The sequence below is a fragment of the Diabrotica virgifera genome, chromosome 3 (assembly GCF_917563875.1).
Source record: "Diabrotica virgifera virgifera chromosome 3, PGI_DIABVI_V3a".
Classification (NCBI taxonomy): domain Eukaryota; kingdom Metazoa; phylum Arthropoda; class Insecta; order Coleoptera; family Chrysomelidae; genus Diabrotica; species Diabrotica virgifera.
Genome location: NC_065445.1, coordinates 1,896,345 through 1,919,462, shown reverse-complemented (window position 1 = coordinate 1,919,462; position 23,118 = coordinate 1,896,345). Strand labels below are relative to the sequence as shown.

The window sequence follows — 23,118 nt, the reverse complement described above, 5'->3', positions numbered from 1 at the left end:
AACAAAAAAATCTTTACAAAGTGAATGTAACGCGAAAATAATAAGAATTATTTGAATTTTACGGCTTAATCCCAACAAAAATAGTAAATTGATATGACAAAGTATTACCTTACAATAATACTTTTTATTTATGCGCCTTAGTTCAATTTGTAAAGATGGGTTTTGTCGGAATAAACACGTTCGTCGGCTAATCTAATCACCCCACCTATTCTTTTCTCAGAAGGGTTTGAACATAATAATGAAAGACAACTTTATTTGATGGCTATAATGATTTTACGAGAAATATTAGAGCTGCAGGACAACGTCGTAGAACTTTAGCAACATCTTCATCTTCTAATATTTTCTTTGATCAATCTATGACAGTATCTACCACTCAACAGAAATTTCTTGCAAATACAGTCGAACCCGCTTATTGGAATAGCCTTCGTGCCAACCAAAACTATTCCTATATCCGAGATATTCTAATAACCGATCATAAGTGGCTAGTAGAAACGTTTCGTGACCTCAAATTACTATTCCTTAAAGCGGGATATTCCTATAACCGGTATTCTATTAAGCGGGTTCGACTGTACTCACAACAAATCTCGGTTCATTTCAATGCTGAAAGCTAAGTTTATTGCTGAAAATATATAGGTAAAACAAGCTAATAATGATGCTGACGTAATGATAATTGAAACAGCCATAGAGCAATTCAACTTAACAAATACAACTATTGTTGTAGGTGAAGATGTAGACTTGCTCGTATTACTCACTGGTAGAACTCCAATCGAAAAAACTATCTTTTATTTAAAACCTGGAAAAGCTCAAAACCAATCGGAAATATATTCATCGAAAAGTTTATCTACTTTTGCAAAATGTCACAATCATATACTATTTTTACACGCAATAACTGGCTGTGATACAACATCTGCATTTTTCAGGGGGGGTTAAACGACTGTTTTTAAAATGTTTGAAAAACAAGATTTACTTGAATGTGCTGAAGTTTTTAAAAAAACTAATTCGACTCCACAAGAAGTTATTTCCAACGGAATTAGCTTTCTTCTCTCTATGTATGGAGCGCCTAAGAAAACTACGTGTTTAGATAAGTTTCGATATGCATGTTTTTTTAAAAGTACTCGAAACAAAAAACAAGTGCAGTTATCTTGTCTTCCTCCAACCTCAGCGGCTGCTCATCAACATCTTTGTCGGGTATATTAACAAGTTCAAGCGTGGCTTGGTTATCAGCTAGATCCAAAAGACTGGGAATGGAAATTAGTCGACAGTTCATTAGAACCAATTCAAACTTCACTCCCCCCTGCGCCGGAAAAACTCCTGAACACAATTTTTTGCAACTGTAAAAAGGGATGTAGCGCTAAATGTGGTTGCAAAAAAGTTGGACTGTTTTGTTCGGTAGCATGCACTAATTGTCAAAACCGGTCGTGCTGAATCACCAACAATTGAGGATTCATTTGATTCTATCGAGGAGCCATGCGATGTGTCATTATTGGGACAATTTACTTGCACCCAGGATGAAGAAGAAGAAGAACAAGATGAAAAAGAAGAAGAAGAACTAGAAGATGAAGAAGAGGAAGAAGAACAATGAGAAGAAGGACAAGGGAAGCAGAAGTATTAGATAATTATGAACCAGTTTGATAAATTTCCCTTTTTTTTAATTTATACCGCTTTATATAACTTTTATCATTTTTAACCCTTGCCAATATCAATTATTAAATAGCTTTAAATTAAACAGAATCATAACAGATCCGTGGAATAGGCCTACTGGGGAAACCACGTTAAAAAAACGCGTTAAGTACACTACCTCAAAGGTGGTGTGGAAACGTGTGCGCATATTATGACGATTACCACTTTTTGAATCGTTATATCTCAAAAACGGTGGCTCTCAGGAAAAAAAGTAATAAGGCATTTTTTATAGATAATTATCTAATCTACATTTTTTGTTAGAACTAATTTTACGATAAAATTTACCGTTTCGCTGAAAATCGCTAAAAACCATATTTGGTGACCTTTGACCCCGCGTAAAATTTTTAGCACGGGTCGGATTTATGAGGACTTTGTAGATTTCATTTATGATGGTATTTTGAACAAACCTGCCAATTTTCAGCTTGATGGTAATTTTTGTAGCCTCGGATGCGTAAGTTGACCGGAGTATGACTCGGTTCTCACATTAGTCCAGAAAGCCACTGTGCATCCGCTAGGAAAATATTCCGATTCGAATTTTTAGCACAGTCTTACTCAAAAAGGACCCCTTTTAACAAATTTGCATGTTGCCAGGACCAAAAGTGGGTCAAAATTTTTTTAAACGTTTTTTTTTTGTTTTTTTCCTAAAATTATTTTTTTTTGCATCGAACAAAGTTTTTTTAGGTTTTTTGGATCATTTCAAACAGAAAAAGTCTTTATTGACTTTTCTCAAAAGTTGATAGTTTTTGACATATAAGCGATTAAACATTTAAAAATTGCGAAATCGGCCATTTTTAAAGTTATAAACAATTTTTTGGCTTATAAACAAATACAGTGAGGACGTTTAAGTTGGTATAAATTCATTTTCTCGAGAATAGGCGTCTCTGGAAATAAATCCTGAAACAGGTCGATTTTTATTTTTAAATCCTAATTTTTTGGTATATATTTGGATTTTTTTAAATGAGAATAGCTGCCGTGTGATAGCTCAATCGAACGGCTATTTAATTTTGTATTCACTAATATAAACATTAACATAATTATTTATACAGGGCTTGAAAAAAAAAATAATTAAATTAATTCTAATATTTAGATTACGTTATCATCCCAGATGGATGACGTCACTAGTATGATCTTTATGCCAAAAAATTATAATTTAAAAATAAAAATTGATCTGTTTCGGGATTTATCTCCAGAGCCGCCCATTCTCAAGAAAATGAATTTATTCCAACTCAAATGTCCTTACTGTATTTGTTTATAAGCCAAAACATTGTTTATAACTTTAGAACAGTGCTGAGGCCGCTTAAATAATCCGATTTTAATTCTGTAAAGTGTATTAGATAGGTAGAGAACCTCTTTATATGTAAAAAAATAGCAAACTTCTAAATGATCTACTTTTTGTTAAAAGTTTTTAAAAAATTTGAACTTTTTTAAAAAAATTTAGATTGCAAAATTATTATGCAAAATCTATTAGGTAGATTTTAATGAAATTTTGTGGACGGTTTAAGTATATTAAGAATTTTCTAAGCGAATTGTGAAGGTTCTAACTGCAACCAAAGTGGTTAAAAAACATTGAATAAAAACAGTCTTTTTGTCCCCTTATTTTCTATTTATTGCTATTTTGCAGCAGGGGTAATAATTTAAGACATTTTAAACTAGTCGTATTTTATACAAAATTCAAATATCTTTATTTTATTTCCGTATGAGTTTGTTCCAAAATGAATCGTTTTAAAGTTATAAGCAATGGAAGTTTAAAAAAATCGATATTTTTCGAAATTTTTAAATATTTTAATTTTTTTATTAATGTTTCGGGCATATTTGAGAAGAAGCATAAGTCAATTATTATTGTTGAAGTTGTCACCGAACTTTATCTGCAAAAATCCGAATGCCACCTCGCACATCCAAAAATATACGTTTTTTCACAGATCTGTCCTGGTTTATTATGATACAATAATAGTTTGGTATTGACGTCTATTTTATTTCAAGGGTTTTTTATATAAAAACTTTGGCTTTTAATAAGAGATGTGTAATTGTTCATGGAACATAAGACATGTTACCAAAACAAATATATAAAATTGTGGTAGATAGTAAAACGACCTCACTGAATTAAATCTATAGTTTATGTACATAATATATCATCCATATCATACATATTTATATTGAATACGTGATAATTGGAAGTTTAGACTATAGATATATTTCTGTATCACTAGCTAGGTTCAAAGACTATCACACGTTTTTATTTATATTTGGTATTTTTCCATTATTATTTACTTGTGTAGAATAAGTGAAAATTAGGTAATTGTTAGGTAATTAATTATGGGATGGGAAATAAATAGTTCTTAGAAAATATTGAATAGAAGACAAATAAATTTAAATTCACCTAAGATAGCTGGAAATATCCAATTTGGGTTTAAAATTTGTATATCACAGTTATAGAAAAATATATTCTTTGATTTTCAGTTGATAACAAACCTCCTATAAGAGCAAAATTTTTGACTTGCATATAATGGTTTTGTATGGATTTATGTCATGGAGTTACTATTTAAGTGTAAACATTTATGTAATATTATCTAAATTAAATACCAAAAATTCCGATAATTTATTTTTATCGGATGCATACCAAAAGTTGATTGCATTGGTATGTAAATAACAAATCAATGTTTTTGTCTATGTAAAATAGGCACAATTTTAATGACCTACACAAGATAAAATGGCCGAAATTAGTATCAAATCAAGTAACTAATGACATTAGTAACGAGAAAAACATAAATACGAAACTAAAAACTGAATTTCACTTTTTTTTCTAGGACTGCATGAAGTATGTGGTTACCTATATCTTATCTCTTATTGATTAGAATATCGGGCAATATTGTTGTTGCTTGTTATTGTTAATGCTGGCCTTACTAGATTGCAAGTAAAAACGATTGAATTATAGTTATTTATGTACCAAGTCAGTAAAGTGACTCTTTATCGAACGAGTCTGATATTACGAGAAGAGCGAGCGTAGCGAGCGAGGCGAGTAACAGACGAGTTCGATAAAGAGTCTTTACTGACTTGGTGCATACAAAATTTTATCACCAACATAATTTGATATTGGTTTTAACACTGAATTGCAATTTACGATTGAAGAACTTTTTAAATTTTAGACGTAATAATAATTTCATGACAGTGATGACAGATAACTTTTTGAAGATGGCCGCTTTCGATTTTTAATCGTTAGTTAGCAATATTGAATAATTACTAAATCGGTAAAGTAAAATACCAGCTTTTCGAATATGTGAAAATATTTTTTCTACGAATAATTTTTTTTTTAAATGAATATAATTACAAAATACTACAGAATTTCACTTTTTGACATAAATTTAATTGATAATATCGCAAATTTTGTACAATATTTTTAATAAAAATAAAGTAAATAAATGTTGTTCATTCAAGTAAATAATCGATTACTGCCATCGACCACTTTACATTCAATATCGCTTAATTTGATTAATAATCGTGGCAGGTAACGTAAAATTCTTCTTTCAGTACGATAAAGTGTTACTTTACTACCCCCAATGAGGGCAAACGGTACATTCCATGTCAAATCACTCAGGCAAAAAATTTTGGATCTCCTATTTGTCTGAAAATTGGTATATAGCTTCTGCGGGACGTAAAAATAAGATATTTAAAGTCAAAAAATCTTCTTCTTCTTTTTTCTCAAAATGTTATTTTATGCGATTTTACAGTGATTTGGTGTTTATTTAAACAAATTTGCATTTTCTGTCGTAAAGTATCAATGAAAAACATAATATTTTAATAGAAAGAACTCAAAAATGTCATTATATGGCATTATAACAAGTTATTTTGAATCAAAACAAGTTTTTGATCAAATTTTATAGTGTAAAAAACGTTAAAATACCGTTTTTTACATTTTCCTCCATTCCCAAAATACATTATCATCGATTTGGCTGAAAATTTGCCCACAGATAGCCAAAAGATAGGACTTTAAGTGGTTAGAAGGATTTAAATTATATTTCAATACCAAAAAAGTTACATGCAGTAATATCAGACTCAAAAGTATATATTAGTCCAGTCGGGATAGCATTTGGCCTTGAATGCCGAGCTGCCCAAAATTTTATTTTTCTGATCTTTAGGGGAGTCAATAGTAGCCTAAATTTAAAATCACGAATGAATTCCTCCGTTACGTTAGCCGCCATCTTGATTTTAAAGGAGAACCTTTTTTGCTCAATATCTCCGCCATTTTTAACTTTTCGACAAAAATGGTAGGAACTGAAATTGTTCCAAATAAATCGTATTTACAATTATTACAATTTCTTTTTAACAATTTTTGTCGTGAGGTCGATATTTTCGAGTTAATTGTACTTACAGTAGCCGCCTATATTTTTGACTATAATATTGCATGTAACTTTTTTGGTATTGTAATATAATTCAAATCCTTCTCACCACTTAAAGTCCTATGTTTTGTCTATCTGTGGGCAAATTTTCAGTCAAATCGATTATGATGTATTTTGGGAATGGAGAAAAATGTAAAAAACGGTATTTTAACGTTTTCTACACTATAAAATTTAATCAAAAGCTTGTTTTGAATCAAAGTAACTTGTTATAATGCCATATATTGACATTTTTGAGCCCCTTCTATTAAAATATTATGTTTTCCATTGATACTTTACGATAGAAAATGCAAATTTGTATAAATAAACACCAAATCACTGTAAAATCGCATAAAATAACATTTTGAGAAAAAAAGAAGAAGAAGATTTTTTGACCTTAAATATCTTATTTTTACGTCCCGCAGAAGCTGTATACCAATTTTCAGACAAATCGGAGGTCCAAAATTTTTTTTGCTCCAAAATTGAGTGATTTGAAATGGAATGACCCGTACAATAATGAATGTCTTTAGTGACAGTTGGCGATAAAAATAATTTTCGAATTTTAATGTTAAAGACTGTGATTTTCTTACAGATAATAGGGTAAAATGCTATTTTTTACGGACCTCTCACTTGTTTTTATATACTATACCTACATTTGCTATAGACTAAAATTATTTGTCTCATCTTAAACATAAGGCATTAGTTATTAAGTGTATTCGCGGTGTGCAAGTACTTGGAAGGGAAACGAGAAACGACCGTGCGCGAGTCGCGGAGAAATATTGCAACTATCTTAAATAATTCATATTGTCAACTGAAATTGTCAAATTGACGTATATTTCATACCTTCTGTCATTGAAGCAGAAAAATTATATATTGCTCCACAATATTGATATGAGATGCAATTATTATATAAAGGTAAATTTAATTAATTGTATTTTGCTTGCAGTACTGCATTTTAATAACTAATTTTATTTACTACATACAATTGTTTACGTTTGCATAACATAACCTGCATCTTATTTTTTCTTCTTATTATTTTTTTGGACTATGGCCTTGACAATTATCCAGCAACCAGGACTAATATAATTGGTGAATATAATTAAAAGTGCGAATAAAAGTACAGAGCGTAGAAATAGAGGTCGCTTTGGCGAACTTGCACGGTCCCAATACAGCAAATTTACAACTTTCAAAACTTGCAGTTTTTGTTGGTATAGTCGGTTCGCTAAACTCAGACACAACTGGCTAGGCTAGAGATTTTAGTCGGTAATTTTTTTGTTTTTTGCCAATTTTGCCAAAATTAGTAACTATTTAGTATTTATTTTTTGAGTACATTTTGAGTCAAATCACCCAGGCAAAAACTTTTAGATCTCCGATTTTTCTGAAACTTGGTGTATAGCTTCTGCGGAACGTAAAAATAGGATATTTAAAGTCAAAAAATCTTCTTCTTCTTTTTTTCTCAAAATGTTATTTTATGCGATTTTACAGTGATTTGGTGTTTATTTAAACAAATTTGCATTTTCTGTCGTAAAGTATCAATGGAAACAATAATTTTTTAATAGAAGGGACTCAAAAATGTCACTATATTGCATTATAATAAGTTATTTTAATTCAAAACAAGTTTTTGATCAAATTTTATAGTGTAGAAAATGTTAAAAAACCGTTTTTTACATTTTCCTTCATTCCCAAAATACATCATACTTGATTTGGCTGAAAATTTGCCCACAGATAGTCAAAACATAAGACTATAAGTGGTTAGAAGGATCTGAATTATATTACAATACCAAAAAAGTTACATGCAATAATATCAGACTCAAAAGTATATTAGTCCAGTCGGGATAGCATTTTTGACCTTGCATGCTGAGCTGCCCAAAATTTTATTTTATTAATCTTTAGGGGAGTCAATAGTAGCCTAAATTTAAAATCGCGAATGAATTCCTCCGTTACGTTAGCCGCCATCTTGATTTTTAAAAGAGAACCTGTTTTGCTCAATATTTCCGCCATTTTTAACTTTTCGTCAAAAATGGTAGGAACTGAAATTGTTCAAAATAAATCATATTTACAATTATTACAATTTTTTTTTAACAATTTTTGTCGTGAGGTCGATATTTTCCGAGTTAATTGTACTTACAGTAGACGCCTATATTTTTGACTATGATATGCATGTAACTTTTTTGGTATTGTAATATAATTCAAATCCTTCTAACCACTTAAAGTCCTATATTTTGGCTATCTGTGGGCAAATTTTCAGCCAAATCGATTGTGATGTATTTTGGGAATGGGGGAAAATGTAAAAATGTATTTTAACGTTTTCTACACCATAAAATTTGATCAAAAACTTGTTTTGAATCAAAATAACTTGTTATAATGCCATATAATGACATTTTTGAGGCCTTTCTATTAAAATATTATGTTTTCCATTGATACTCTACGATAAAAAATGCAAATTTGTTTAAATAAACACTACATCACTGTAAAATCGCATAAAATAACATTTTGAGAAAAAAAGAAGATTTTTTTACCTTAAATATCTTATTTTTACGCCCTGCAGAGAAGCTATATACCAATTTTCAAAAAAATCGGAGATCCAAAATTTTTTTTTATCCAAAATTGAGTGATTTGAGATGGAATCACCCTTTGTCAATTTTACCAAAATTGGCAAAATTACTTAATAAAATCACTAGCCAGTTGTGTCTGAGTTTAGCGAATCGACTAGAGCTAGTTTTCTTAACACTTTCTATAGTAGTACAAGTTATCTAAGAGACTCATTAACATTCAGCTCAGCGGGATGTTATTGTTGGAGGTGTGGAATTCCATAAACAAGAGATCTACGTGTTTATGGAATTCCACACTTCAAACAATAGCACCGCGCTGAGCTGAATATTAACGAGTTTCTTAGATAACTGGTACTACTATACTTAAAAATTTATTTTAGGTTCGATTCGCCGATAACGAAGACCTTTGCGAAATCCATCAGATGGTCCAGTGGTCTTTCGCATACAGAAAAGCACGAAAGGGTCCTTGGGAGGAATACGCCAGAGACAGAGAACGATTCAATAAACGTATTAGCGAAACAGAACGAATCCTTGCTCCAATTTTCGACGGCAGACATAGAGAAAATGTGTACAAATCGAGATTCGAAGACACGATAGGTTAATCTGTATATGCAAATTTATCCGAAAAGACCATTGAAAGAGTTCAGTTTTATCCCTTGTACAATTTTAACCCTTAACTACTGACGTGGATGTTTTAGGACATAGATTCAGGCATGCGGTATGTCATACCGTTGCCAGTTCTCCTTTGTTTTCAATATGAATTTGCTTTATATCACTTTTTTTACATCAACTTGAATATGATTCTTCATTCTACTGTAGAATAAAATTCTGTTCCAAATAAAACAAACTTTATTTTTCCAAGAAAGTTATGAACGCATGGATAATATTAAAGAAATGGCGAAAGTTCTTGCAAAATTCTTTATAAACTGAATTACAAAAAAACTTCAGTATTGGTAACTAAAAAATACTAAAATAATTTTAAAAGCAGTTGAAGGCAGAACAACTGGATGAACTTGTTGCCATACTAATAACGAAATAATACACTGGACTGCTTTTAACTATAGAAACGTAAACACTTACATGCGGCATGTGATACCGCAAGTAAATTTTACGTCAACGTAGCTCAAAGACTAAACCATACTAAAACTGCAGCAGTTTAAGAGCAGGTACAATTACACATAACTTACAGGTATACAGATGGTAATCTTTTATAAAAGAATTTTTACAACAAAATGTATTCGGCGCGGTCTGGCATACCGCACGTCAGTGATTAAGGGTTAATATTACTAAATGCACAATGTACTTCAATGAAAATAAAATTTTGGAAATAATGAAGTTGTTGACAGGCGGTAAAATTCTTATTTTTCTAAGGTCTTTTCTTGTATTACATATAAATCCGTTTTTAGTTACTAAGCATCACGAATCGAAGACTGAAATGAAATCATTTTTCATGTTTAAATTCACATCCAAAAATGACCTGGTTGCCCCTTTGATTAATAGAGGCATATACATAACCCAAATAAGTCCGAAACTATTCTTTTGAATTTTTTAAATACTTAATTAAAAAAATTATAAAGAAGTAAAAACTTCGTTTGTAAAATAGTATATGTTTTATTAAAAAAAACTTTTGAAAATCATCCAAGTTGATTACAAAAATTCCAGAACGTTTTCGGTCTTGTCAGACCATCATCAGTGAAACATTGTGTCTTGGGTGACTATGCAAATTGGTTAAGGTACTAGTACACTTTAGAAGAACAAAATTAAGCATTGTTTCAAGATTTTTTTCTCACAACCTTTATTAAAAATGAGCATAAAACTTTTTACATATTAATTAATATCTAACTCTTAGAAAATACAAAAAATATATCTTTTTTCATTTATGCTCGTACACTAATATTGTAGAGGGCGCCAAAGTCGAGACCTCGAAAAAAAGTAGTTCCGATGGCGGACAGTTAATCTCGGGATTGGGATCTCTGAAACAAAAAGATCGTACGGCATTTGAAAAAGGAAGGTTTCGTACGTGACAATATACCACCGTTAATGGTAAAAAATTCCTCAAAAAAAAGTTTTTAAGGAAATTTGAAAAAATTTTGTGAAAAAATCGCCCGTTTTTCTTCAGTTTGTTATCCGTAAATTGTCATCTAAGAAACCTTCCTTTTTCAAATGCAGTACGATTATTTTGTTTCAGATGTCCCAATTCTGAGATTAACTGTCCGCCATCATTTTTCGAGGCCTCGACTTTTGCGCCCTCTACAATATTAATGTACGTGCATAAATGAAAAAAGATATATTTTTTGTACTTTCTCAGAGTTAGATATTAACATGTAAAAAGTTTTACAGTTGAGTCCGGGAATCTTTAGCCGTGCGTCATCATTTAAAACATACGAAATAAGTCGATGATAAGTCGGAAATTGAAATTTACTAAACGCAACAGCAAGTCACTTACTGTCACTTGCTGTTGCGTTTAGTAAATTTCAATTTCCGACTTATCATCGACTTATTTCGTATGCTTTCTATGATGACGCACAGGTAAAGATTCAGGGACTCAACTATATGTCCATTTTTAATAAAGGTTCTGAGAAAAAAGTTCTTGAAAAAAATGATTATTTATGGTCTTCTAAAGTGTACTAGTACGTCAAAGGTTTGCTGGATCCTCTTTTTATTGTCTTTTTAAAGGCTTCAAGAATGCCTGCTTTGACTGCGTTGCTTTCTTTTTTTTACTTGCCATTTTTTCTTTCCTCTTCGTGTGCCTCATCCTAAAGAACTTGGCGATCATCATGGCTCAATTAACTCTGTCTGCAACGGTTCTATTGTTTTTCCACTCCACTGCTTTAAATTTTTCAACCAGGACCTATGTCCTCTCCCTGGTCCTCTTTTTCCTTTAATTTTTTTTATGACCAATCGGATCAACTCGTATTTTTCATTTTTTAATACGTGACCAAAGTAGCTCATTTTCTTTCCTTCATAGTGTTAAGTCTTTTTCTTTTTTCATCTTTCTTAAATGTTTCCCTGTTTGTTACGTGTTGTGTCCGTGATATTTTCCACATTCTTTGATATCACCACATCTCGCTGGCAAGTCCTTTCTTCAGTTGCGACTGTAATTATCCAGGATTCAACTCCATATAAAAGGGTAAAGGATACGTAGCATCTCTATACTCTAGTTCTAATTTCTATTTCCAGTTTTCCATTGCATGATACTGCTTCCATCTTATTGAAAGTGGTTCTGGCCGATCTCATTGCGTCGTTTTACTTTAGCAGTCCCATTGTTCATTTAGCTTACATTCCAAGTAATTGTATCTGGGTACTTTCTGTAAAGCTTTTCCTCAAACGTAGATTATTTCGTCTTTAATCCTGTTCTTACTGACAATCATGATATTTGTTTTTTGTGTGTGTGTGTTCAGAGCCATTCCATACCTGTCGCAGTACTGCTTAGTGCGATCAACCCAAATTTGCAGGTCTTCTCTGTTATCCGCAAGGAGCATTGTATCGTCTGTATATCTGAGGTTATTCATTAGTGGTCCGTTAATTGATATGTCTTCTTTGATTTCTTCTAGCGCCATTTTAAACATCTCTTCTGTGTTGTATTTTGTCGAAGGCTTTCTCAAAGTCAACCGAACATATGAATACGCCACAGTTAACATCTTGACACCGTTCTATGAGTGTTTGTATATCTTGTAAAAAGCAGTGTTACTAAATTAGAGCTACATATTTGTAGAGTGTCCATTTAAAAGGACAGTGGCTTTATCAGGGTTAAAATCTTGATAACTGTATAAAACACAACGTGTAGTGCAGTTATCTGTTTATTACTTTTGGAACAACGTTTCCCTATACAGTGTAATTCATTTGATATAGTTCTGCAAGTAAACTAAGAGAGTCATTAATATTCAACTCAACGGGGTACGATTGATGGAAATGTGTACTTAAATAAACAAGGGATCATTCCATAAAACAGGTAGATCCCTTGTTGATAGAATTTCACACCTTGAAGAATAGCACCCCTCTGAGCTAAACATTAACGACTCTTAGTTTGCTTGCAGAACTTTAACAATATTCCTTTATACATTTACATCAAAATAAATCGTTTTACTTCTGTGGGGATGTTGTTGAAATTGTTTGTAGGTTTATCTAACATATTTTGTATATTGTATAGCATTATAAATCAAAAACAGCAATCATGAGGTCAAAGTTCTATTGAAGATATTTATACATTTCAAAACAATGCAAACTATTGCATGTCTAGACGTATGTATCATCAAGGTGTATTATTCATATCAACAAATTATTCAGATTGTTTGTGTTATACTTCAATTAAAAATTGAATAATGTAGTGAACATTTTAGTACTGAATTATTATTAAAGCAGATAAATTATCTATGTATAACGCTTTGTATAAGGAAATAGTTTCATCCACTAACAGTGTGATAGACCAGAGAAATTACAGAAATAAAAGACTTTTTTGTGACACTTTTTAATATAGATATCTAATAATTGCCTTTGATAAATTTGGTGATAACAGTATAATATAATAAACATAATATGCAAAATATTACATCATTTGTAACTAACAAACGGTAATAATATGTAGTGCAGTCAATGAGGGTATTTGGCTCCGAATTCCATCCTACTACATCGATTTACTTCCTAAACACAGTCTACCCTATATCCTATGCCGCTTTTATCTTGAGGGTGGTTGCCACTCCTTCCCGGGGTGGAAAATTTTTTAATCAATATAATCACGGAAGTGATTAGAGAACTTAATTCTAAACAAAAACTGTTGTATAATTGTTTTTGAAAATTCAATACTTTTTGACTTCATGGTTGAGAATTTGCGATTTTCATTGAAAAAGACATCTTTTCGGACGGTTTTTTGCGAATACCTTAAAAATTATGCATCTATAACTATGTATATACAACATTTTTGTAGTTTATGAAAAATCAAAGAGATTCATTTCTTCATAAATCTTCTAGTTATAATAAAAAGAGGTATGGTAGGTGAATAGGTGAAAAAAGATTTTTTTGTTGCATGCTCAAATCGGTGTAGTCAACTTAAAATAACAGAATATTGGTTGATTTTAGGGAAGATAAAATGCGAAGTATATTTAACTCCCCATCCACCAGAAATTAAATGCATCCTTTTTCTTCTACAATACTTTTTATTACAGTATTATTTCTATGTTCAAAGGACGAAAATAAATGGTTTTTGAAAAAAAAAATAAGATCAAATTATACAGATTTTTAAGAACATTTTTAAATTTTCTTAAAAATCTTCCTTTTTCTCCATGTAACTCGAGATACGAAAAAAAGATACAATACAAAAAGGTAGGGTTTTTTTAGATAATTTTTTTTCATTACTGCATCTCTTGGCATTTTCGAGTGACATGGAGAAAAAGAAGATTTTTAAAAAAATTTAAATGATTTTAATAAATTTAATTTGATTTTTTTTTCAAAAACCATGCATTAACCCTTCCAACTTTTTGAACATTTTAAAGTCTCTTGAGCACTACAAAATGTAACGTAGCATCATCACCTAATATCGACCATTTCTGTTATTTTACGTTGAATACACCGATTTGAGCATGCACCAAAAAAAGTCTCTTCACCTACTATGTCTCTTTTTATATAATAACTAGCAGATTTATGAAGAAAAGAATCTCTTTGATTATTCATTCATAAGCTACAAAAATGTTGTATAGTTTGTTTCATTAGTTGCATAATTTTTAAGGTATTCGCAACAAACCGTCCGAAAATGTGTAATTTTTTAATGAATATGGCAAATTTTCAACCATGAATATCTCAAAAAGTATTAAGTTCTCAAAAAAAATTACAGAACAGTTTTTGCTTAGGATTATATTCTCTAGCCACTTCTAGGCATAGGGTAGACTTTGAATTAGTAGATAAGTAGAGGCTATTCCCACAATTTCATTAAAATGTGCTCGTATTGACTGGCGTAATAAACAATAAAAGAATTATAAATTATAATGTAAAAGTGACACAATTTTACTAAAAAATATATGTATATATATATATATATATATATATATATATATATATATATATATATATATAAAATTATTTAAAATGAGAGCTTGTAAAGTTATTTTTGTTAATTTGTTGCTTATCTATTGCAAAACTAGCTTCAAAAGTAGACTTTTTTGAAAATTATTAATAACTTTTCTAAAAATGCACAAAATACTTTAATTTCGCGTAATAATGGGAACAATATTACATATTGTTATTACAAGATTAATCAAAAGCAATTGTTAGATACTCTTTTTTATGAATATGTAATCATTTTTGGAAATAACATTAGTCTTTGAATCATGGGTTGGAAATTTACATATGTATTAAGAAATTGGGATGTATATGAAGAATGATTCGTGATGTTTATGACTTTCATAGGCTGTGATGTAACATAGTACATAGTTTCTACATCTTTAAGCTGCTTCAAATTAATCTTTGATTAACTGTGATATTTTTTAACATTGCCAACAAGATCTGAATTTATTTAATCTCTTGCCTTATCACCAACAATCGAAACCATTTTGGATTACCACTTGATCAAATGTATAATAAAGGTTATCGATCTCTTTTCATTTCCCTTCAAAGTATTTTACTTGCGCCTTGTTTTAGCGTCGTCCTGATCTCGTGGTTATAATCTCACTGTATTTATTGTTATCTTTGTTTTTACGTTGTCTCCGTTGTTTCATCATCTTTGGTAACCACTTTCTCTGATCTGAATATCATCCAAAACTAAACAGATTAATATATAACTTACGAGATGCAATTCTCCAATACACCAGGAATTTCTGCTTCTTAAAAAATATAATAATCTGTGGATCTTCTTCTGGTGCGCACTCCACTAATGAAGGTTAGTAAATGCCATTGAAAATGCGTCTCCATCTTCTGCTTTTCTTAAAACCGTCTGTGTGTTTAATCCGGTCCGGTCACAAATGTTTTTCAACCAAGATATTTGTTATCGTCTATGGGGACCCCCTTTCCTTCGATTTTACTCTTCATAATCGGCTGCAACAATTCCTACTTGTCATTTCTAAGCATGTGCCCCTAATATGCTATCTTTCTCCGTTTAATGGTGGTCAAAAGTTCTCTGTATCTTCCCATTCTATGCAACCCTATTTCGTTCTTAATATAACCAGTCCGTGGTATTTTCAAAATTCTCCTAAAAAGCCATATCTCAAAAGCTTCCAGCTTTCTCATTAACTCAACATTGACAGTTCAAGCTTCAGCACCATAAAAAAGGATAAAGTGGATATAACATTTTACCATCCTTTATCGTATTTGTAGATTGAGTCTTTGGTTACTCAGAAATTTCCTCATCTTCAAGAAAACTGCTCTTGATTGCTCTATTCTTGATCGAATTTCGGATTTAGACCTTCTGTAATCCAGACTCTTAAGTATTTCATTTTGCCCACTGGTTCAATATCTTCAGTTTTTATCTGGATCCTTACTGATAATCCAGGTTTTTGTTTTCTTTGTTTATTGTTAAATCAAACTATTTCCCAATATCACAAATTGGGTTTAGTAGCGTCTGCAGGTCTTTCCCAGTTTCAGCGATAATGACTATGCATTTTGCATGACTATGATTCTTTAAAGACAATCGTAATAAATGTCCGTGTGATGTTTAACAGTTTTAATTAATAAAATAGATAACTAAATTATAGATACTATTAAATTGACGAAATGTAAAAGTGTTTGTGTAATTGCGACCAAAATTTGCGACCAAAAAGAAATGTAGGTATTTAGAGATAATTGCATCTAATTAATATTATAACCGGCTTTTCATAATATTCGTTTTAAAGCGTCTTTTTACGTCTTATCCCCAATAACACGTCCGTCGTCGTTCTGATCTTAAAATCGACTAACTCTCGCACCTACGCTAAAAACAAATTCTCTTCGGCTAATCTCCCTTCTCCGTTTTCCCCTGAGCGGGGACCAACGTTCCCAACCCAATAAAATTGGTTCAAAGTATGTACCGCCCTTTTCCAATAAACTAAAACTATAAAAATTAGTCAAGCCGGCTCCTTGTTTATCTTTAACGATTGAAAATAAACACAATCTTCTCACTAAACTACCCGTCGATTAGATACGCCCACACAGCTGTCCCTAAGGGTGTCGACAGCCGCTCGTTTCGTGTTTCTACTAATAATTAGAGAAAAAATATATACAGGTGTCTTAAAAATTAAGGTAAAATATTTACAAATCTACATTCGGCCATCCTGCTCGGAATCCGACCCGGATTCCATGTAGTTATCTATCCACGGCTTCATGTACTCTGCACACGTTGAAGTGCTCTGAGGTCCATCATGGTATCCAGATTTCTTTACCTCGTATCTGTCATTTGGATTCACTTTTACTACCACGTACTAAATATTTTTTCTGCAGTTTGAGTCCTCCACCAAACTGTGTTCTCTTGATTGCCATTGATCTTGCCACTCTCCCTTTCTGTGTTCCAACTCGTTTCGATAATCCAACTCATTTTGGGGGTTATAATCCCCCCCCCCCCCAGAGACTATCAAGTAGTTGTAACTCCCCCTTAGGATCATTCTGGTTACACCTCTGATCCCTTCTGTGAAGTTTTCAAGTTCTTGTGTAAAGAACTCTTGTGGATCTGTTACTAAATTCAAAATGTGTTCTAATTATCTGAGCCAGAATTGCGTTGAAATAGTTCTTCACTCTTCTCAAGTGGTACTGAACTGCATTTTTGTCTTTCTGTAATAGCAGAATTGGCTTTAGTGAAATTTTTCTTTATAATTCTGATAGTACAGAATAGAACTTTCAATATTAAAATAGAAAGTTTTTTGACAGCTCAGATTATATTCACAATTCTAATATCCGACATTGATAAGGTAGTTGAGAGTTATTTTTATCAGATTATTTGAAGTATGCTATATTTAAAAAAATTATTAGTATTTATGGGAAAATAGATAATAATATATAATACTAATATATAATTCTACTTTAGAAGTACACATTTTTATACTTCTTGTAAATATATGGATCGCCTTTCTAAACGGAGCCCTTGGACATGCCAAGCATAATATTTCAAATTCGTTGGACAGATGTAATGAGGTTGACAGAAATTACAAATTAATTGCATATAGTGTCCCAAATTAGAGACACATAAAATTATATAGTGGTAGATAATGTTATTTTTAATATAATATGCATATCTATATAAATATGTTTTTTTATGTAATTGTAAAATATAAATAAAATATGAAATTTTAATAGAGATATAATTTTTTTATTGATTTATATAAAATTCAGACGTTATATTTACAAATGTCTGTCCTTTTATTGTTTCATACAATATATTCTTTAGTTTTCTATGGTTTGTTTTTACACCAGGAGGAGTAAACTAAAAAGACAGATTCACGCTCAAGAAAGTCACTAGAAAAATCACCAAATACAACTTCTTTTTTGGTTGATCATATCGGCCTTCGACGGTAATCCATACATATTATATTATACTAATACGTCGCTAAAGAGTTCTAAAAACAACATTTTTATATAAAAGTACTCCTATTGGTTTAAAAACAGACCATAATAAAAAACGAGCAATACTTCATGGAATGCTAATTTCTAACTTTTATTATTTATAGAAGAAAGAAGAGAAAATAATACCCCAAGTTTTTATAACTTCGTAAGGAAGAAATTACTGTAGCAGGCTGTATACCATTTAATTACAAGTAAAATTTAATAAAATATTTTGTTCTGGTAAAAGGTACATTAGTTTAAAAAGCCCCTATAGGGCTACAAACATATTAACAAAACGTTTTCGCTTTAACAAGAGCATCATCAGTGCTTGTAACACTGATGATGCTCTTGTTGTAACGGGTAGTCCTTTCAAGACGACAGACTCGGTAAAACACAAGTTAAAAATAAAGTAAATATATTAAATATAATTATATACAGTTTAAAACAAATAAAATAAAATATAACTCCGTCTTCTGCAAAGGAAAAACAATATTAAACTTTCTTACAGTTATCCGATGATAATAGCAACATTAAAATAATACGATAAACAGTATATTTATATACAATAACAATCTCGCTACGTTAAATCAACATAGCCCTATATTCCGATCCGGAGATCATTCCTCGCTACTACCGCACACTGCGATAACGGGCATGGCAAGACTCCACGTCACTACTGTGGCGTCCGCCTAGGCATAGTCCCACCTCACATACGGTGCATCTATTGCCAAGCCAGCTAATGCTCGCTCAATACGTGAGCAGCAGCTGTTGAGCCATGGTTAGTTCAATTCGCTAGCAATTACTGATTTTCTCATTCTCCTAGCTCGCCTTAAATATGCTCTCGATGCCCTCCCCTTCGGTTTCCCCCAGCGATGCTATGCGCCAACACGGATGCTCTTCCGGTCGTCTCTGGTAAAACAGCTCATCGCTTGTCGAGGTATCATATCGTTACATTGTTACAATCATTGGCTCTACAACCCATAGTGGCTCTTGAACTGTTCTAGAATCCACCTCTACTTCTGTTAATTTCAGCAGTTACTGTATTACTTTGGTTGATTTATGAGCCTAGATATATACTCTCTTTTACTCCTTCGAAAGTATATGCTCCAACTGTATCCAAAAATGCAACATGTCTAATGTTTGTTTTTTAGCCAAGAAGAGTGATTCAAATTTACCGCGCCGTAATGCTTGTTTCTAATTGGTCCAACCGCGGGCAAGCTTACTCCACTGAAATTAAATTTTGACACTAATGACATTTATGAAATTTTGGCACTTCTGTCATTTTATAGGTTAATTAAGTATATCGGCGATTTTTTGTTTTCTGCATTATTCCTTTAATTTTTAGATTTTTAGTCTACTTTTATATAAAAACAGTTGTTTTTAAAACTCTTTAGCGATGTGTTAATATAATATGTATGGATTATCATCGAAAGCTGATATGATCAACGAAAAAAGAAGATAAATTTGGTGACGTTTCTAGTAACTTTCTTGGGTGTGAATCTGTCTTTTTAGTTTACTCCTCTTGGTTAAAAAATCAACTATAGTATGTGTTAATACTTACTGAGTGTTAGTTGTCACTGCTTTGACATGAATGTATTGCCAACTGCTAAAAAAATTATATATGACTTTTAGCTTGTATAAACCTATTTATATCTGTTAATGAATTTCAAATGTCAATTGATTCGGTAGGATTCGTTACTTAACGGGGTAGGCGCAAAATCTTGGCCCAATATATTTAAATGCACTCATTTTTTTCGAATCCTGAGAAAACTAAAGTAATTTTTTTGAACTTAAACGCACAATGGAAAACTCGCTGAAAACTTCTATAACGTTTATTTTAATAAGTTACAGGGGTAAAAAACAAAGAAAAATTTAGTATGATTTTTAATTTCAAATATTTAATCCAAAAGAAACTTTTGTTTATTCTAAGGGACTTTCGGTAATTTGTAATGTAATCTTTCATTCTGCGTTTAAATTTTTCTAAAACATTTTCGAAAAAAAAAACGAATGCATTTAAATAGCATTGACCAAGATTTTGCGCCTACCCCCTTAAGTCTGGCGGACCCTTAAATGTTTTCCTTTCTTGCCTAAAATCCGAACCCTTTATTTTGTGTACATATTTTAGGTGGTTGGTAGTAAACTTTTAAGTGTAATAACTTGTATATTTTTATAGTATGTCGTAAGTAAATATTTTAACAATGCAATTTAGATTTAGTTTTTATTTAAAAACAAATATTCTGGGACATCCAAGTATTATATCACATTTTGTAAACGTAGTTAAGTATGAGGAGATAATTTTAAAAACTGCATTTAGTCAGTAAAGAAAAAAACAGCTGAATATATCTTGTATAGGTTTTTAAAGGTTCTAAAAGATATATGCCTCAGAAATCCTTAAAGAGCTAAGATTCTTACGTGAAATCGATGATTTTTTCACAGATAGACTGGGATAATCCAGAAATACATTCAATAATTCTTACCACAAGGTATTCTTCTTCCTCTTTATATGCAATTCTGCTTGTTCGTTGCTTATTGATACCTCCATGGAAGGTTGCCACTCCATCTTTTGCATTTCAGGTGATTGTATCCAGTGTCATTTATTTCCTGTCATTCGTTATTTAAAAAATCTCGAACTTTTTCAACGTCTTGGTTCCGAGAGCCGAGCTGTCCGTTCGAGTTGGCGCCCTTTTTCTTTTCTTTCCTTGTTGTACCTCCATATCATTTTATCTCTAGCATTCTTATCTACTTTCCTTCCATTTTTGTATTGACGGGTCTCATTTTCTTCCTTGTTACTGTCATTTCATTATCCCATCTATCATTTTATATTTCTAAAGCCAATATTCAGTGTATTGAAGCTAGCCCGAATACTCACTTGAGATTCAGTGTCTCTCTGCCGATTTGATTTGTTCTTCTGAGCTAAGCCACTCTTCTTTTTGCATTAAATCTCTTCTCTTCTATTTTCCCCCTATTTCGACAGTTCTTTTCTTCAAAAATCTCAATACCCAGAGTATTGTCATATGTCATATTGTATGTCATATTGAATTCGTTTGCTGTTATATTTATCTGTGGACTAATTTTTGCAGACTATCTTCATCTTGGGCTATCAATATTGCGTCGTCTGCGCAACAGAGTATTTTTGCTTCTTTGTTTCCCATTCCTTTGTTGACGCACAAGGTCTTGTAAAAAAATATCTACGACTTTAATCAATATGTTGGAATTATAGTTAACTCCTCATATACAATATGTTTTATTGCTATCTAAAGTATCTTCATTTCATTTTAAAATTGTTTATTTTTTGTTTCATTTTACCTCCATTTTTTTGAAATCAGACATTTCATCGACTGTATATCTTTATAAATGTAGATGTCGAAAATTTCAAAAGTTTGGGAGTATAACAGATAAATTTCGAAGGTTATACCAGAAAAACAAAAGATTTTTGCTCAATTATAGAATATTTTTAATGACGTTAATTGACAATTAGTCATTTCACAAATCATAAATTTATGTACATGACATTTATGGTTTGTCGTTTGAATATTGTAGCTCATTTTTCTTTCCTTCATAGTGTTGAGTATGTCTTTTTCTTTTTTCATCTTTCTTAATATTTCCGTGTTTGTTACGTGTTGTGTCCATGGTATTTACCACATTCTTCGTAACACAGCATCTCAAAGCTGGCAAGTGACAGCTTTTTCAGTTGCTTCCGTAATGACACAGCCACCTTTACTTTACGTTAAGTAAAGGTGGCTATGGTAATGGACATCCTAAGTCTTGACGTCACAAAATTGGGAGGAGCTTATATTTGACTCCAAACAATTTTGTTTATAAGGTTAAACACTCATAAGGAATTTTTCATTTATTGTTTACGTGGTTTGTGTGACAAAATAAGACTTTTCATTTAGGTATTTAGTTAAAGAAACGTGTCAGTTACGAGATTTTTATTCGTTTTTGCCCAGGCGAGTTAATTTAATACAATGATTAGAACGTAAACAGTTTTGAGGTTATGTTTATTTTCAACCAGTAAGGAATAAAAACCACCTGAGCAAAAACGAATAACAATCTCTTAATTAACAAGTTTCTTTAAGGAAATACCCAAATGAAGTCTTATTTTGCCACACAAAGCACATAAATGAAAAATTCCTTATGACAATTTATCGTTACAAACAAAATTGTTTGGAGTCAATATAAGCTCCTCCCAATTTTGTGACGTCAGACTTAGGCTGTCCATTGTCCAGTCTTTAACTCCATATAACGGAGGATATAAAGGACAGACGGATGTCAGCTAATAATGTATTTTAATTCAACAATTTTTTCTTTAGTTTTGGACCTTGTTGAGGGAGGGGGAGGTTTCCCTCCCCGTGTATCCGACACTGATTTAAAGTAAATGTTAAACTACTATTATGATAAAATAATTCACAATGTATTCAAGCTAAAATTCATTAATAAACTCAAGATATTCTTACTATGTCCACTATATAGTAAGAATAGTGTTGTGTGTTGTGTCCCAGAAATGTAGCTTTATATTTACTATGTAATGTAAAGTAACCAAATAACGAGTACCTTCGAAAATTTTATTCCAAAGTACAGTTGTCAGAACTACTATAGTTAAGTTCCCCGTTTTATATGTTGGTGCTATCACTTATCTATCTTTAAGTTACATTTTGGATTATTTATAATAAATCCTTAAAAAATATACAATAGTTTGTTTTCTTTTGTAGTTTTAATACTTCCTGAGTTAGGTATTTTAATTTTGGGACTGGGACAATAAAGGACAATTTACGGAGAACACGGACAAATGTTAAATAAAGCATCGTTTTCTGATGAACTGTAGCTTCCCAGCTATTGCTTTTCCCTTGATAAACCATATAAACTCTATTCGCGGTGTGCAAGTACTTGGAAGGGAAACGAGAAACGACCGTGCGCGAGTCGCGGAGAAATATTGCAACTATCTTAGATAATTCATATTGTCAATTGAAATTGTCAAATTGACGTATATTTCATACCTTCTGTCATTGAGGCAGAAAAAT

General features: G+C 31.5%; 1 protein-coding gene across 2 annotated transcripts in view; it reads left to right on the top strand.

Moving 5' to 3' along the window:
- Positions 1 to 22,801, top strand: part of LOC114324429 (uncharacterized) — a 57,324-nt gene extending 34,523 nt beyond the window's left edge. For both annotated transcript variants that reach the window (XM_028272277.2, XM_028272278.2), the window contains exon 3: positions 8,983 to 22,801. In XM_028272277.2, coding sequence (XP_028128078.1) covers positions 8,983 to 9,204 — 222 coding nt within the window. In that variant the 3' untranslated portion in view covers positions 9,205 to 22,801. The remainder of the gene's footprint in view (positions 1 to 8,982) is intronic.
- The last annotated feature ends 317 nt before the right edge of the window (positions 22,802 to 23,118 follow it).